The sequence below is a fragment of the Cyphomyrmex costatus genome, unplaced genomic scaffold (assembly GCF_001594065.2).
Source record: "Cyphomyrmex costatus isolate MS0001 unplaced genomic scaffold, Ccosl1.0 scaffold241, whole genome shotgun sequence".
Taxonomy (NCBI): domain Eukaryota; kingdom Metazoa; phylum Arthropoda; class Insecta; order Hymenoptera; family Formicidae; genus Cyphomyrmex; species Cyphomyrmex costatus.
Window position 1 is genome coordinate 534808 of NW_017276489.1, and position 17936 is coordinate 552743.

Genomic DNA, 17936 nt, shown 5'->3' on the forward strand with positions numbered 1-17936 from the left:
CCAGGAAAATAAAGGAGTAAGAGAATAATGTAAACATTATACGTTCGTCGTTAATGTTCAAATTGGAATTCCTAAAAGACACGATAAATATTCTGTCTTAATTCTACTGTGTGTGTATAACTATAAGATAAAATAAAAATGTCAGCATACATTCTGCTTCTAAAAGTCACAAAAATATCAAATTTGCGCCAAAGACTTATCACTGTTTTGTATAAGTTTCTGTTTTAAATAACATTACAATTCTACAACTTTATTGCAAACGAAGCAATGTCTTGAAAAATATACTTTCAGAAGAGAAAAGTATATTAAAGTATGATTGTTACAATTAATAAAATTACCTTTGTCTCGAAACTAATATAGGTATGTTAACGTCACTTATGAAATAACTTTTGCGCCAATCTATAATACGACTCTATCTTGCTAAGTAATGCTGATCCTGCGTGATTCTTGTGCGAGAACAATGATATAAGTTATCGAGTGCGCGCGGTATGAAATCATTTTTATTCCGATCGACCGTACACTTCGCGCTTCGTCAATCGTGCACGACGCGTGTAATACTAACAATTGACTACTGCTAAGAAAATGATAAATGAAAGTTCTATCACGCGCGAAGACTTTTACGAATGTCTTTATCATCATTCGTCATTGTCGTCGTCATCGTTATTATTGTCACAGTTATCGTGCTACCGACAGGAAGGACGCGGGAATAGGGAGTCAGGAGAAGTCCCTGTCTCGGACCCGGTGGCCTGTCTGCTGACAGCATTGCGTCATCCGCGCGAAAGACGTCCGGCACGCTGTCATATCTGTTACTCGCCATCCGACGAACGTCGGACGACGAGCAGTATTCGCAAGCAGCCTTCGTGAGCCGCTCCTCGCGCCGGATCCAGCGCCTCATTTGCCTTCCAGGATCTCTTCGATACTGACATACGTGCCGGTGAGGAAGCCCAACACGCCAAAAGAGATGATGGCGATATTCTTCCACAGCCGCCAATTCCACTTGCCAAGACCGTTCTCCTGTTCCCAAACGGTTACCAGCTCGATCACCGACGGGAACATGAGACCCAACGTAGACAGGCATACAGCCCCGACAAGGGAGATGAACGGACCCAAATTGGGAATCGCGATCGCCACGCAGACGGTAAAAATCACCAAAAGGATGCGGAGGAAATATTCGCCAAGCAATCGCCGGGAACCGAAATACTGCTTCGCGTTCTTCCAAATAATCTCCATGGGCACGTAGAACTGAAGTCCGTAAGTGAGGAAGATCGCAATGGCAATCATTACCTTGGCGGATTGTGCTAGCACCTGATCTTGCGGAGGATTGAGCGTAATGGAGGCCTTTGTGTTCTCGCCATACTTCCAGAACCCGAAGAAACCGACGGTACTGTACAACAATACGACGAAGAACATGCCGGTGTTGAGGACACCCGGACAACCGACGAAATGCGATGGCGTTTTCATATTGTTCTCCAAGGGCATTACCTGGAAACAAATTATAGCTCTTGATGATACATATGAAACTCAGAACAAAAGAATGCGTATAACAATTTAAAGTTTATAAATATGTAGTTTCTATTTTATCAATATAAAAAACCATATACATGGAATATACGTTTAAATATTTTTTTTTTGGTTTCAAAAAATACATGAAAATATGTAAAATATAATTGAAATAAATCGAAAATTTTTTTCTTTGTATTTGATTGAAAATAAAATAACGTTTGCTTTAAAAATTTTTACGTTTGGACTTGATTTAATTTCTGTCCGAGAGTATACAGAACGTTAACGTGATATTTTTTGTTTATCAAGTTGGTACGCGTCACAAATGTACGAAATATTCCATGACGCACAGATCAAGGCGTGCCATTTGATTTACGCGTGTCGATACTTGGAACAATCGAACACGACCGTTAAGTGTCCGGACGTGTCTAGCAACTGAATGCAAAGTTATTTCTGATGCGCAGTGTCGTAATATCTATCTTGTGATCTACCTACGGTGATCGTAATGTGAGATAATCACATTCTAATCGAGAAACCAAATCAAAATCAATATATTTATTTTAACTTCTGTCAACAACTTTTCTAAAGTTGTAAGCATCATTGTTCAGAAAAAGTTTTGCTACAAAATTATTAAGTTTTAATATTTCATTCGCGTTTGATGTTACTTAAAATTTATCGAGATATAACGTAGCGATATAAAAAAAATGAGTATACTTACAACACCGATGCCCTCGAGGGCAAAAATGGCAGTACCGAAGAAAAGGGGCAGCTGAGACCAACTAGAGAAATTTGGTACATCGCTGATAGAAGGCAGATCGTTGAAAATATAATAGAAGGTGATACCCATACCGGTGGCGATTAATACATTTGCCACCATTGAGAACGGCGCGAGATACTTGAGATTCCTCACAAGTGAGAAGATGATGAGTAATGGCAGCAACGCAGCCATGTACACTCGCAGATCCTTATCGGTTGCCGTATAATAGTCCACGACCTCCTTGAGATTAGTCGAAATAAAGACGATGTACACGCAGCAGCAACCAACCAGATCGATCACCAAGAACGAATTAATTGTCGCCCTGAAACGGTATTCGAAAAATAGTACTGAATAATAATAAAATCATTATAATAGAAAACAGAAGGAATAATAACGCGACGTACATCTTCATATTCAACACACAAATTGCGAAAATGAAATTTATATGTAAATCCTGGTAACGACGTGCAAACGTAATGTCTCTCTTGAATAAAACTCACTTGGCAAGTCTGGCGTATTTCTGAACGGGTTCGGGCCCCACTAGGAAGGCTGCTTCGGCCACATCGGCGAAGCCCAGACTAGGTGTCTGCAGCCGCCTGCACAGGAGATGGGCGGATTTCACCAAGATATGGACGCAGTAGGTGCAGACTGCACCGATGAAGAAGGTGGCGAAGAGGCCGAAGGCAAGTCCGGCGTTACGGAAGGCCATCGGCATTGCGAGTATACCCGTGCCCAAACTCCCCTTCAGTAGATGTATCAGGGTGTCGAGGTCCGACGTGGGATGGGCGAGTTTGCGATGCTCGAATGGATCATAAAGGGCGGCCTCCTCGTCGGTCGGTCGCTCCACGAGCGGCAAGGTCGAGCCATTCGTGACCGTAATGGGCACGTCATTTTTCTCGCACTTGTATCTGCAAAACCGGCGGCTTTAGCATATCGCAGCGTAATTGGCGGCAAACGATTTCCGTGAATGGGACGTAAATTACATATATATATATATGTATATGTGTACAGGGCGTTTCCGCAAGGATGTCGCCGTTTCTTTCATCTACAAACTATTTGACCTATTCAGAAGCTCGAGCGAAATATCTATATGTGACAAGATTATTATTGAACGAAGAAAAAGTGTGTATTTATTTGAATTCCCGTCCTTTAAGTTGATAACTCAAAGAGTGGGTAGATGAAAGAGAAACGGGGCAGGGAAAATTTACGACATCCCATACATTTATATATATATATATATATATATTTATTTACTTATATATTTTGCACGTGGAATATAAGTGTTACGTGGGACCTGGTTTTGTTTTGCACGGTACGGCGTTTTCCTCGTGCCCGCGATTTCCATCACGACTTGATGCGAAGGGGGAACATAATGAGAGTGTGCCGTGGGTAGGAGGATTCTCTTTCTTGCACGCTCGCATGCCGAGGAAGACGGAGAGTCGAGGCGCAGACAGGGCGCGAGACGCATGCGAGAGCATCGCCGCGGCAGGGATTTCGGCATCTTTAACGACGGTGATTTCATCCGTGAAGATGAAAGTTTGGCGTTTACCTCGTTATTAAGTCGTTATCATGAGCCCTCGTATCAAAAGCGCCTTCGATCAAGCCGAACAATGTTCGGCGTAGTATGCGATATTAATGCACAAAGCCGGCGAAAAAGACGTGTTAGAAAAAGTCTCGAAATATTGATACGTCCAATCGAAGAGCAGAAAAGACCATTTTATTGTCAGCACATAGAGAAAAAATGTTCTCTCTGTTTAATATCGAATTTATATTGTATTTTAAATTTCTCGAATTAGAAAATTTTACCTTTAAATTGATATTGCCGTTTTTAAATGATTTCTGCAGACGTAAAAATGAGAAACAGTATTGAGTGATTGATTATCTAAATTTTCCTCTCCTAGATTGGACAAACTTCACGCTATTCGTATATGCTTTAATAATGCAAATATTTCTGCGAATACTTGATCTATTCGTTGAATGTTTCAAATAATTGTTCCTCCTGCGTCTGACTCTCCGTCCGTTCGCATCGAGAGAAAATAATGAGCAAAATAAGTATCATATAAGTTTTACGCATTTATTAAACACACGTTAAGTCGTTGCAGTCGGTTATTTACAATTAGAACTTAGCGAATCCATTGAAATCTGCATTTTCAATCTGTCTTGAATCGACTTGTGTTATTACAGGAATTTTACAAAAACTGTCACTAAATTTAGAATTACGAGTATTAGTTACGAGTATTAATTATTGCATCAAAAATGAGTATTCTAAGAATAAGAAAATGTTATAAATGCCGTGTGTTTAATCAATTATTTCATTCTCATATTCATTATTATTTTTTTTTTTTTCATTACTAGGTCTTTCAACATCATCATATCTATTCTCTCGACACGTCCACTCGTTCACCTTTCTAGAATATGCGTAGAAAAAAAGCGTAGCACGAACCGTCGTTTTGTCACCAACATGAACGATGTGTGAAACTCGAATTGTATATGACTCATTGTTAGACTACATCACTGATTATAATCTAAAGTAACTCTTTACACGCAACATTTTTTTTTTTTTTTTAGCAAAGTTACGTTTAGTCTGAGTCGGGTGACTCAGATCGCAATCGCCGGTTGGAATTTCAAGCAAGGCTTTGCAAAGCGATATCGTTTTGTTATTGAAATTTCATGATGATAAAATAGCGCCAATGCTGAATTCGCGCATTCCGTACGATCGCGCGGTAAACGACAGCTTTTGCGTTACTCTTTCTCCGCGTTTTCCGCATTCATGCTCGATTGCAAACACACGATTTCATCCTGAAAAATCGAACGATAACAGGCAGATAGATGGATGATTCTGAAGGACACGACGCGTCGATGCGTTAATAATTGACGGTTAATTCGAGACATGCAGACATATTCTCGCTTTCATGGAATGACGTTCCGTAAGTCGCGGGGAATTTTCTTTCACCGACCCCTACAGCCGATCGAAAACGCGAGTATCGCACAATGCGAGTAATTCGCTCTCTATGCAAGTGTATGTATGCGCACATGCGCTGTATGTATGTGCGGGTGTGTGAGCTCGTGTCACGTGTGTATGAGACAGAAAAAAAAAAAGAGTCGAGTAATGCACGTTCATGTAATAGATTTGTTTAAAAAAAAAAAAAAAAGAAGACGGCATAGGTGTTTAGGTATTATAGGTACCCATATCTTTTAGGTGCGGTAGTTTCTCTCCCGTAGTCGTGCGAAACTTTCTGTCGAGAAAGCCCCCGGGATTAGAGTCTGTGTGTGTCCGGTCGTCACGTGTTACAACGTGACCGTGGGGGTTCGACGCGTCGCGTTACAGGCGTAATACATACAGAGGGGCAGCCGCAAACCACCGCACTGCATCACCGCGACGCCCAGCGCCACGACGCAGTACGACGACTAACAAGCCTCCTTTTTGCTTGCCGAGCCTTTTTTTTTTATATTTTGTATTTTTCTTTTTTTTTTTTTTATTTTGTTTTCGCTTTTACGCACGTCTATCACCGAATCGATATGCCAATACATCTCGGCTCTTGGCCACGGATTTTGCAACCGTCCGATGATATTTTTGTGTCGCGTCCAAGTCGGCATCGCGTCGACGTCGCGTCACGTCGTCTTTTGTGCGAATTTCATCGAGCTAAAGTGTCAAAAGAGCGATCCGACAGTCGCATTTTCTTATATTTTTTTTTTTTCTCAACGATAGTATATATCTTTTTCGTTCTCTTTCGTTATTAGCAGAGCACTTTTCATAGAGCCCGAATCTATGCCCGGAGTTTATACGCTAGTCTGGAATCATATAAATGCACATATTATACAGTAAAGACAAATCCTTTATCCTCTGGGAATATATCCTGCTTTGCATACCGCATGACCTCTTCACGAAGCATTCTCGATCAGCGACGGAGAAAAACCGTAGCGATTCTCCTTCTGTTGCCGTTTTTCTTATGAGTAAAACCGATGTTCCTCGTCGCACGTTATTAGACGTGAATGCAAACTGTACACTTGAAAACGATAATGCGATGCAAACTGATTTGGTTAATTCGGCGTAATAGATTCTTTTATTGGACAATTTCTTTTGAATACCACTTGTTTAAGATAATATCCGCTCGGCTTTATTATACGCATAAAAAGCGCAGCTACGATTTAATATTTCATTAAATGTTATAACTCTTACGAAATTGTTAGAAAATTGTCGCAGCTTAATTTAACTGAGAATTTAATTATTACAATAATTCAGTGTTCCTTAAGAGAGGTATATACAACTAATTGTAAGTCAGATATTTCACATGTATTACGTTCGTCACTCGCCTAACTTCGGCGCTTGAAAGTAATAAATGGCTAAAGAGGAGAATACGAGAATTAAATACAATTAGAAATCAGTCAGCCTTGGGGAGCAATTGACTAATACGGATATTCCGTTTAGTGAAATTAGAACAGCGCGAGTCGCGATACCGAGAATAATACAGGAAATCCGGAATAATACATAAATGCATAAGCGCGAAGGTGTTAAAGATCAACCGACCACGCGATTCGCGTAAACTACTTCAAGGTCATAAGAATTCGCACGTGCGAAAAGATTATTGCGTAAACGAATTTCGACGAATGACGGGTAAAACGGCAGCAGAGAGGAGTCTCGTCTCGAGCGCAAAGGATCCAAAGATTTCGTAGTGGCCGCGCTACTAAATCAGTCGACGAAGGAAGCGAACGTTTGCGATTTTATCGCCGTTCTCTCTCTCTCTCTCTCTCTCTCTCTCTCCTCGCTTATCGATTACCACACTTTACACGGAAAACCAAAAGATACAACTCTTTTTAATTAGTCATTTAAAAATTATCGATGACTATCGTATTTTGGAAAATAAAAATTTTATTTTGCGTAAAAAAATATTTATAGAGATGTATATTATAATCATTGATTTTTTTTAATTATATTGTAATAATAATTTGATATATTTATGAAATAGAAGCAAATGTCTAAGCAAACGTATTCTTTATACGATAACCGTGGTCTCTGTATTTACATATTATGATCTTGTGTATAATATCGAGAAAAAAAACGTTTCAACTATTCGTTCGTATATTTTATCTAACAAGTCGAGATGACATCTCATAGACATATTGTTAATGGTTTAGCATCGTTTATTTATTTATCCGATAAGATAACAACTTTTTTTTTATTGGCAAGATGACAGTGATTAAATAACGATTCGCATTAGTTTTAATCCTCATGGCATCACTCTTTCTTTATTACGAGTAATATCAATTTGGCGAATCATTAGGTTAATTAATTCTAATTATTGTTCACTTAAAAGCACTGTCAAATTATGATTTACTTCTCGATTAATTTTTAGGAAGAATAAAAATAAAGCTTCGATATATAACGGTCCGATCGATAAACTAACGTTACGTCTTGAGGGTTAATGAATTAAGAATGTTTTCAGTCAAATGAATTTCTCATACGCAGTGTTCGCACGACGTGAAAGAATATGACACAGTAAGCAGATACATATCTCTGTATATACGCAACACAAACGAGCAACTTCGCAATCGTTCAAAAGATTCAGCAGGCGGTCGTCAAGCATCCCTGGTGCCAGCTACGCTACGAATTCTACGTCAGCGATCAGGCGGTATGCATGATTAGTGTACGTAATATACTAACAATTAGAATAATTTAACGATTAAAAACAACGGAACAAAAAGAAGAAGGAGAAATGAGCAAGTCAATTGAAATATATAACCATAGTAATATATAGTATAGCATAAGAGAATGGGTATAGAGATACACAAATTAACGGGGGGAAAAAAAAAACGTAAATGCACAATATATGATCCTCGGGTTTTGTTCTCACTCACGTTTGCTTGAGCATTTGGGTTTGGCAAGAAAGCAATGGTGATGATTGGTCGTGGTAGCAGATAGGTGAACGCGCTCAACTATAACGTTGAGCCGTTCTGTTCGCGTTGATTTCTCTAGCGGAATTTTGAGACTTACTTGACAAGCACCACGTCTGAGAGTTCTGTTTTCACCCCCTGCTTCTTCGGCTCGTATTCCGCTATCATCGGGCGCATTGGCGTTCTCTGTAACAGAACAAGAGGGTCGAGTTTAATCGAACGAATTACGAACGCAGCGACGCACGTGACGGACTGCGGTGTGCGCGCGCGAATTAATTAAGTGGGTCGAAATAAACGCGCGTTATCGGCGAACGCGATGAATACTTTTGAATGCGATGATCGCCCGTAATTGTCTCTCTTGGAGGGGAGCAGATTGGGACAGGTCAGTTTTGTATCGTTGAGATTATGCGTGGCCTCGCATGCATCGAGTTGCATGTATGACATACAACTCCGTTGTTCATTGAGACGTGTTTTGCCCAACGGCTTTCCGGATTTTACGATTGAGTTGTCGACTCGACGTAACGGCGACAACTCTTCGATTGATCAATTATTAATGGCTTTTGCTGTTGTAAAGAAATTAACTCGTTTAGTAACGTGCGAGTTTTGAAAAAAAAGATATACGTTCAGTAATTAATTATCTCGTAAATTTGATGTTTGTTCAGTTACTTAAATGCATTTTTTAATTCTCTTTGCACTTTGTTGCTGCAGTGAATAATATCTCTAGACTTCATTTTTAGTAATTAAATTACCTTAATTATTATTTCCAAAATAATTCATATAATTTGTATTCACCATAATATGGGGACGATCGTTCGGTGTCATCACCGACAGCGAGTTCATTTCTACATCGTGAGAGCTATCGATGTTCCCCATTTTCGTCTTTGCCTCTTTTTTTACACCTTATGAATGTACGACGAATGTATATTAGTTCTGATAAACACCTCTCAGACTTCGTAGGAAGACAACTGTTATTTGCACGAAATGTTGTTATCCATCGGTATTATTTAGAATTCACGTGAACACTCGGCCGGTCGTCCTAATAAAGTGAAATGTCCAGTTCGAAAGAACGTGCCACGCGACGGAGGAATAAAATCAGACCGCGAAGAGCGGGAACGTCGAAGTGCTCGCGCGGTACTCCACTTTGAAAGGGTTTTTTTTGTCCTCTCCGCGGAAAAGAACGTATCTCCGTGGATAATCGCGAGCGCATCACGTCATCCACGCGTTCGGGTCTTCGTTCACATTCGCGTTCGTTTCGCGAGTCGGGGCGAGGACGAGGAGAGTCTATCTTGAGACGCCCCGCCTGCGGCGCGACGTCCGGAGAAGAACGCGAAAATCGACGCGCCGACGCGTGTGCAAAACGGGCGTCGCGACGACCGAATGTCCACGGAATGCCACCGAATAGACTAAACTGAGTGTCCTCTCTGTGTTCTGGACGCTCTATCCGCGAGCGGGGATAGAGCGTCCGCTACTCGAGATCCGCTCTATGTACGGCGCCGCGCGCGGCGCAGAAAAGCGCGGTAACTGCTGCCAAAATCTCTCAGCGACGACGTCTGCCCCGAGGACGGGTTCTTTATATACCGAACAACTACGAAAATAGGAAGAGCAAACCGACGCGCGATCGCAGCTCACGTGAGCCGTATGTACGTCTTTGCCGGCCATCTGACCGCTAACCAGGTTTAAACAGGATTCTGTTTGAACGACGTGACGGACGGGGGTTCCGAATCGCCAGCCATCACCGCGCGGTTTGGCTCACGAATTAGTACGCGGCGCTCGGTTCGTTGACAACTCGTCGTTACACGAGGAAAAGTGGAAAATTTGCGTATCCAGCACAAATGCATTTTGTATACAAAGTATAAGAATGATATAAATCGAGAGAAAGAAGATAAAATTTATGCATTTGTTTTAAATGTATTGTACTCGAGGGGGTAATCACTTAATGTAATCGTGGGACGGAGTCCCTGAAATCATTATAAAATTTATATAAAATTTCGATATATAATCCGACAATTACAAGAAATAATTGTGTAATATTAGATAAAATCGTTAATTTTACCAAATGACCGCATATATAGTGAGGAAAAATTATTTGTCATCAAATAAAATTGTATAAAATTAAATGAAATCATGTGGGACAATATTTCAGATAGTGGTTATACCCCCTCGATTGTACTACGAGACAATTGTAAATCTATTTTTTTTTTCTCGGTTTACACCAAACTCTAGACTCCGTGTATTGTTTTCCTTGTTCCATGCTACCTGAAATATTTTTCAGGTGCCAATGCTCACGCTTTAAAAATAGATGTGTCTTCAAACACGATAGTACCACGATTTTTGTCGTTTCACGTTAGGATTATTATGATGATTTAGACTTTAGACCAGTGTCGATAGATAACGAATGCGCGTGCAAACAGCGCGAATCTAATATCATTTAGAGCATAGCTGAAAATTTACTACATTTGATGAACCTCTGCATTCGATGTTGTTGAGTATAAAAATATACGGAACGTTAATCGTAAAATAAACGCGATTTGTTTATCAATTTAAGTAACTTATTAATGGAGTACAAAAATATTCATCTCGTTCCTTTACGAATATCTTTACAAATATTTGTTTACGTTATACCAAGTTAACTATCAAATATGAATACGTCATGATTGCGTAAGCGTGTATTCATTGTGTTTGAGCCAATATACATAGCAGACTCCTGAGATCATTTCAAGACGAAAGTCCTAAAATATCGAGGGGCTAATAATAGTCCTTAAATAAAGAAATATTTAAAATTCATAAAATCACTCCAACTTGCGCGCATGAATTTGTTATCGTCAGCTATCTGAGTAATCTATACATATCTCGGTGCTTATTTATGGATACTTGGGAAATATCGTCTCGCGAAGCACGAGGTACGCATCCGGCGCGGTGCCTACGCATAATATCCCGCCGTGTTCCGGTCACGGTGAACATCTATAAACCCGATCGTCTCGGCGACGCGACGACGCACCCACGGAGGAGACCCGGTTCCCCGCCGTTCTTTCCAATTACACACCTCTGTGTAGGTCGGCCTCGTGCACGAATTCGCCGTCTATTTTTGTCCCGCGGCGCCTCGGAACGAAAACGACGCGTGTTCTTCATGCGATGAAACGGAGATTTTTGCGCCGAGCAAAGAAACTTTATCCCGTTCGTTGTTTCTCTCTTTCGCAATTTCTTATAAATGAGATTAACGATGAAATATAGCCATTGATGTATACATATATATATATTTATATAATACTGTTTTGATACCAGTTTATTACAGACTGTTGTTTTCGCTTTATAAAAATTGAAAGTAACAACGATAATAATTATATAAAACTGATAATATAGTTTTTATTTAATCTATTATAGAATGTGTTTAACTTCTTCAAATGACTAAATTAAGATTAAATTTTCTGTTCTTGTTTATCAGAATGAATTTTTCATAAAACCAGACTGAAAAAGTCTTCTATTAAAAAATCGAAATAAAAACCATTTATCATAAAACCTAGAGATAATATAACATTATTATCATATGACAAACCGCTAATTGCTTTGATATCGTATAAATTGAGTATCATCAATATTAAAAGCGTTAAAAATGAATTTCGCAATAAGGAGCGAAGTGATAATATCCTACGATTCTGAAGCACGTGATATTCTGTTAATGAATGAGACATAGCTGCAGCACTAATCACACGATAAGCGGAAACCTCAAAAAGTAATCGCGGACGTAGGGTATCCTAATCAGTGACGGAAAGAAGGAAGGGATAAAAGCGATATTGAAATGGGGGAGCCAAGCGGCCGAGGCCTTGAAGGCTAATCGTGCATGGTCGTTGTGTCATTAGTGGCAAAATATACATACACAATTCCACGAGCAAACACCGGCACGAGATAACAGTTAAATTCGTGACAGTCATTAAATGTATACTGATATTGAGCAACCGTGCAAATTGCAGTCTGTTGGCGTATTACTTTTCCGGGTATTGTTTGGGTGTGCATAATAAACGACACGAAGTAAAGAGGTTTTGCGTCGTTTATATGAGATGAGGCATGAAGATTGCAAAGAATTTCAGCACATCGCTGTATTTATAAAACAAACATCCAATTATTATAAGGATAGTAAAATTTCCAGATTTTTTTAGAGAAAAAAAAATGAAAACAGATTTTCATTGTAAATTATGTTGATGGAAAAAGGCAAATGTGCTATTATTTAATTTATTATTTATTTTAATTAACAATTTGTATTTATTTGTAAATAACTTATTTTTTATTAAGTTATTAATTTAATTACTGTTTTTAATAAAATTTCTTTTTATGATATATATGATAGTTAACTAGTCTAAATTTGCACAATACTAATCGAAAGAGAACATTAAAAAAAATTTTTTAAATAATATATTTCCAGATAATTAATACATGTTCCAGATAATTAAATCTGCTTCTGCAAATCAAGAGAATTTTAGAACCTGTGATATCACTGAGGAAAGATAAACAGCTTTATGATGTAAACATTAATTGATATTAGTAACGTTTGTGATGTAAATTATCAATCTTTAAAGAAATATTAAAAGCCAATACAAACAAAATGATCAGCTGTTGTTTTGGTTTGACAAAAATATAAACACGCATGTTAAACTCAAAGTACATATAAATCAGTATTAATTTAACGCTATTTTGCATGTGAATTCATAACTATCTATTGCACAAAAGAGAGTGTATTACTACTAATTATTAATAAAACAGATATTTCTAATAATTATATATACATATAATTCTTACAAAAATTGTTTAATTATTTAAAATTTACTAGCGCGTCAATCTTTTAACTAGCAATAAGTAGAAGCATGCGTTACACGAAATCATAATTGATAAATTTGATGGATCTCTATTCAGTGATTAAAGTCTAGACCGATGGAACGCGACAAAGTGATTCCGGTAGATATTTCGATCGTCGCTAAAGACCTATCTACAATTGAATCGTTGAAAAAGATTTAATCAGTTCAATCGTCAATAAAAATGACCGTAGCCAAATATAAACTCGCCTTAACGAGCGAGTCCCGAATCATAAATCGGCGCAATAGGTTCTCTATTGAACGGAATTGCGACGTATTAAAGGTCGCGGCTTTTGCGTTCCTTTTGGCACAAAGCATATGACTTCAATGCCACAATAACGACGAATTGCGAGACCCGGTCTGAATGTGATTGCTACACTCTCCCGACTCATCTATCCATATATACACCGTGTGTCATCTATATGATTTGTATATATATAGATATGTAGATGTATATGTACACTCTAATGCGAATCAGCTATAGCCGCCGGCGGCGACAGCGAAATAACGAATTGACAAATCTGACAGCAACGTCACATCCTCATCCCGACAAACGGTGCGTTACGCATGGCTGAACCCGCGTGGGAGTCTCGCACTCTCGTTTCTGCTGCTGCCCCTGAATTACATACACATGTATTACAGAGCAGTGCTTCTCAAATTATGCCAACAAGAGAATACCGCGGATTTGCATTCAAAGTTTTATTCTCTTGAAGCCGTGAGATTAAGATGAATTAAAATTTCATTTAAAAGCCTTTTCTAATCGTAATTGTTTATTTAGAAATTAATTTTTTTCAATTAAAAACAAATGATACACATGTACGTATGTGTATAAAAAAAACTTTAAAAAGGTGAAAAATGAATGAGCGATATCTTACTGTAATATCAAAATTTAAAGAACAAATAGTTATATAGATCATCGTACACACGTGCGCAATGCATGTTACCGTTAACAGCATTGACCTTCTTAATCTGGTTGCGTGGTTCGGCCAAATCACGATTCGGACGAATCAAATTCGTGCAATTATGCCCTGTCATTGGAGACAATGAAGAAGCGGAAACGTTGAAGGAGTAATAAAGCTGCGTTAAAGTCATTAAACACGATTTTATATATACACTCGGAACGCAATTCGCGGTAAGTTCTTATCTCCGTCATCTTTTTTGTGACCATTATCTGATCTGTATATACCTTTGTCTGCGTCGTTTGAATGACTAATCTTGGCTGGCCTGATCCTTATATAACAGCTAATGTGAAAAGGCTGAGCCTAACTTGTGGTCCCTCATGCGCGGCGAGTTCTCCTCTTCCAACGATTCGCACAGATCGCTAACGTCGCTTCATCTTTTAGAAGGACGTCCAGTTTCATTGGGACACCCAGTATAGTGTCTCGAGACAACTCGCGTGACTTCTATTCCTCACAGACCACTGAACTCCCGCAAGCTCAGCAACCAAACGCTCGCCGCGTGTTTCCAGTGACTACGACACGTGCACTCACACAAGCAACTTAATTGCGAATGCGAAATAAATGGATTCGTATTAGTACACTAACGCGATGGCGGTTGAATCATCCCTACTCGGAATTCTCTAAACTGTTCTACAGTTATATAATTCATACTCAGCAGAAATCGTATACATAAAATTATAAATTTCGTACGGCACGACTATGTACGATAGCAAGAATGCGTAATGATGACCTTGTCAAATGTATGTTAAATATATTGGAAAATAATTATTTCATCTTTAATTTGGCTCCACTGTAAATTTTAAAAATGCTCTCTTAGCGATCCGCAATTGTTCCGCGAGCGGAAGTTTAAATATGCGAAATCAAGTTAATTAGAGCGTTCGAGTGAATTTTAATAAGAGAAAAAAAATCTTTATTCTTCTCTCTTAATGCAAGAGGAAACGTGGATAGTCAAGGTCAAGCCTTGGTACACGCTCAGAACCGCCATATTTCTTTGCTACGACGGAAATTGAGCGGCGCCTGTATTTATGACTTCTTGTAATAGTCTGAAAAAAAAAAAAAGGCGATTACAAGAGAAAGACTCGATGTGAAAACGAAAGACGATTGGCCAAAATCATCAAAATTGCCAAGCAGTTGAAGAACATGGGACGTGCCAGACTTGCTGGAATAGCGGCGGAACCGAAGAACGGGAGAACTAGAAAGAGGGGATGGAGAAATATAGTAGGGAGAGAACGGAAGGAAGAAGGGGAAACACGCCGCGAAAGGAAGAGAGAGAAGAAGAAAGAGAAACTGAGAAAGATAGGAAGAGGAAAGGTGTCAGTTCAGGAAATTTCCATGACGTAGCCTGCAGTCGTGCCACTTGCCATTGTCGTTAGACATGTCACGAAGCGTTTGACCGAGCAAGTTGAACAATTTGGGGAGAAAGGGGGAACGTGCAATTTAAAAAAAGAAACTAGTCTCGATTACGAAAGAAAGATAACCCATTTTGGTGTCGGTGTCAGAACGGCAGAGGAAACGATATGAGAGTAAAAAGCTAATCGGAATCACGAAGATTATAGAAAGGCTTACGTGAATGTCGATTTCTACGAATTCTCTGTTACTATAAAGAAATCTTTCATCAGAAGTAGAGGATTTTCAAGACTAGATCCAGATTTACTGCGTAACCGCTTATCCGTAATAGATTCAACAGGATACATCATATTTACAAATCGTGATAAAAAGTTTTTTTAATCAATACAAAGAATAAATTTAAAAAATATTAAAATAGCTCATTTAAAAAACAAAAGAGATATTTGTGAATTTTTTAAGAATGTACAATTTCTATTTATCATCAGCACACACACATGTGAAAACAATCCAGTCTCGAGTTAAATTTAACCTGTGAACCGCTGTAGTGCGTAGACGGTTTGTTCACTACGTGGCATCGATCGGCAATACAAAGTCAACGCACGGCCAGTGAGTCTCGAGGAAAACCACCTTCGTCGGCAATCGATCGGGGTCACAACAGAAACTAGACATCCAATCAGACGATAAAAAAAGGGCAATATTTATTTATTCTATAACGAAATGAGTAAAATCGAAAACTACAGCGCAGTTCGCGTTAAATTTGACTGACGACAATTATGAATAAAGTTTAACTTTACTTTTGCAAAAACGTAAAGGTGTTATCTTTTTTACGTCAAAAACGACCCATTTAAAAATGAATGACGTTCAGAGAAGGTCTACGTGTGCTGACACATGAGCGTGGAAAGCTAAATATTATCGAAATTTTAAATAGCCACGCGTGCGTGATGCAAAGGTCGGTCAAAAATACACTTTTACGCCGCGGCCGACTTTCGCGTTCATTAAAAATGCTAAACTAAAAAAATCTTATTTCACGCTAAGAAAATTATTTTACTTTACAGCGAAATACGCGTGTATACATACATGTAGTATTATCGCGCGATTTCTCAGGGTTTTTTTTTTTTCAAGATGGTGAGGGCATCCGGTGCGTTTATCGCATCGCGATAAATATAATGGAGTTTGGCTCGATATAATGTTACCAAAAAGAAACGGTATTGATAGAGCTATTCCGAATTGCAGAATCAAAAAATGTCGATGAAGCAGATAAATAGTTAAATGCGCTTTTTATTTCGGAAAAAATACGCGCCAGTGGGTGACGCATCGTGCGTTGCATTTTGCGTATATATTACATTAATTCAAAGAGAACGACCGCGATAATGATTTCTGACAGGAATAATAAATTTTATCAAACGTTTCATTTCACAATGACTCAGGAAATGACTGTCTAAAATATGGGAAATTCACAATTAATCGTTATACCAAAGTATCAGATCAACATCGCGAAGAGAATATCTCCTTATCTTAATGTTAACAAACTCATCAAATTATTATACATGTATATACAGATGTGTGTATATATATATATATTACGTAACATATAAAATACGGAGTTTGGATGATAAGACGATAATGTTACAATCATTCCGAAATTCCATTAGTAATTATCTTGAACTAGTTTTTACTTTAAAATAAAGAAACGGCCAGCGAAGAATTATGTAACAACATGCAACTAATTTATATATGTGTGCGTAAAATAGATAATTAAGATCTATTTATATAAATATGATGCATTTAATACGTGTGATATTTAATGTTTTGTAATTTTGTATTCTCCGATTAAATTAATATTAAAAGTAAATTAAAATAATCGTCTCGTTAGATATTACTGAAGTAAATTTTAAAATGCATTTTAATATACGTATATCAAAATTAATTTTCATAGAATCGATTGTAACGCGAAGAAAGACAGTAAGAAATACGAAATAATCGCAGAGAACAATATATGCCGACAAACTTGATGATTCGCTTAAATGCGTTCACTTAATTACACAATTGCTGTCTACATATGCAGAATATGTGTAATCGCCCGTGACGTTCCAAATTGCGCGTAATGAAATGCATTACCTGAATCAAATCTTCCCGCGTGATTTATTCTTATCGATATTACACGGCGCTTGAATTACTTAATGCTCGTAGCAATATTTTGTTATATATTTTGACGTCATGGTTGTAGTCGTTGCATATTTTTTTTTTCCTTATTCTCGCTTCGACTGCGCGTATCTATTTCGCTTTAAGCGCAAAAAAATGCACGAGGTGTAGGAGTAGAAGTAGGTTGAATAGACTTAAGTAATACTATATCGTGCGCGTCGCTGACATTTCAGAGACTATATTAGCGCGCAACCGCGCCATGTGGCGATCGCATACACGCGATAAGAAATGCACGTATATGTCAATGCCGTAAAATAACTAAGCAACTTTTGTACTGTCTTTTACAATTAGCAATTCAAATTTAAATTCTGCGAGCGACGCGTAATTTAACGTTGATTTAACATAGTCGACGAAAGAATTGACGCGCGCGACAAAGATCGCAGCACGCGAGAGAAAAAATTAAGTATATTCTTTTCAAAAAAAAAAAAAAAAAAA

At 38.4% G+C, this 17936-nt stretch overlaps 1 protein-coding gene across 2 annotated transcripts in view; it reads right to left on the minus strand.

Annotated features, from left to right (window-relative positions):
- Positions 1–272: 272 nt before the first annotated feature.
- LOC108774315 (proton-coupled amino acid transporter-like protein pathetic) overlaps positions 273–17936 on the minus strand; it is an 18955-nt gene continuing 1291 nt past the window's right edge. Inside the window, exons 1-5 of one of the 2 annotated variants that reach the window (XM_018540386.1) lie at positions 8942–9571; positions 8250–8335; positions 2758–3165; positions 2219–2579; positions 273–1482 (exon numbers count right to left, since the gene is read on the minus strand). In XM_018540386.1, the coding sequence (XP_018395888.1) occupies positions 892–1482; positions 2219–2579; positions 2758–3165; positions 8250–8335; positions 8942–9022 (1527 nt within the window). In that variant the 5' untranslated portion in view covers positions 9023–9571 and the 3' untranslated portion in view covers positions 273–891. Of the gene's footprint in view, positions 1483–2218; positions 2580–2757; positions 3166–8249; positions 8336–8941; positions 9572–17936 lie in introns of those variants that run through there. The other variant, XM_018540387.1, reaches the window with a different exon arrangement.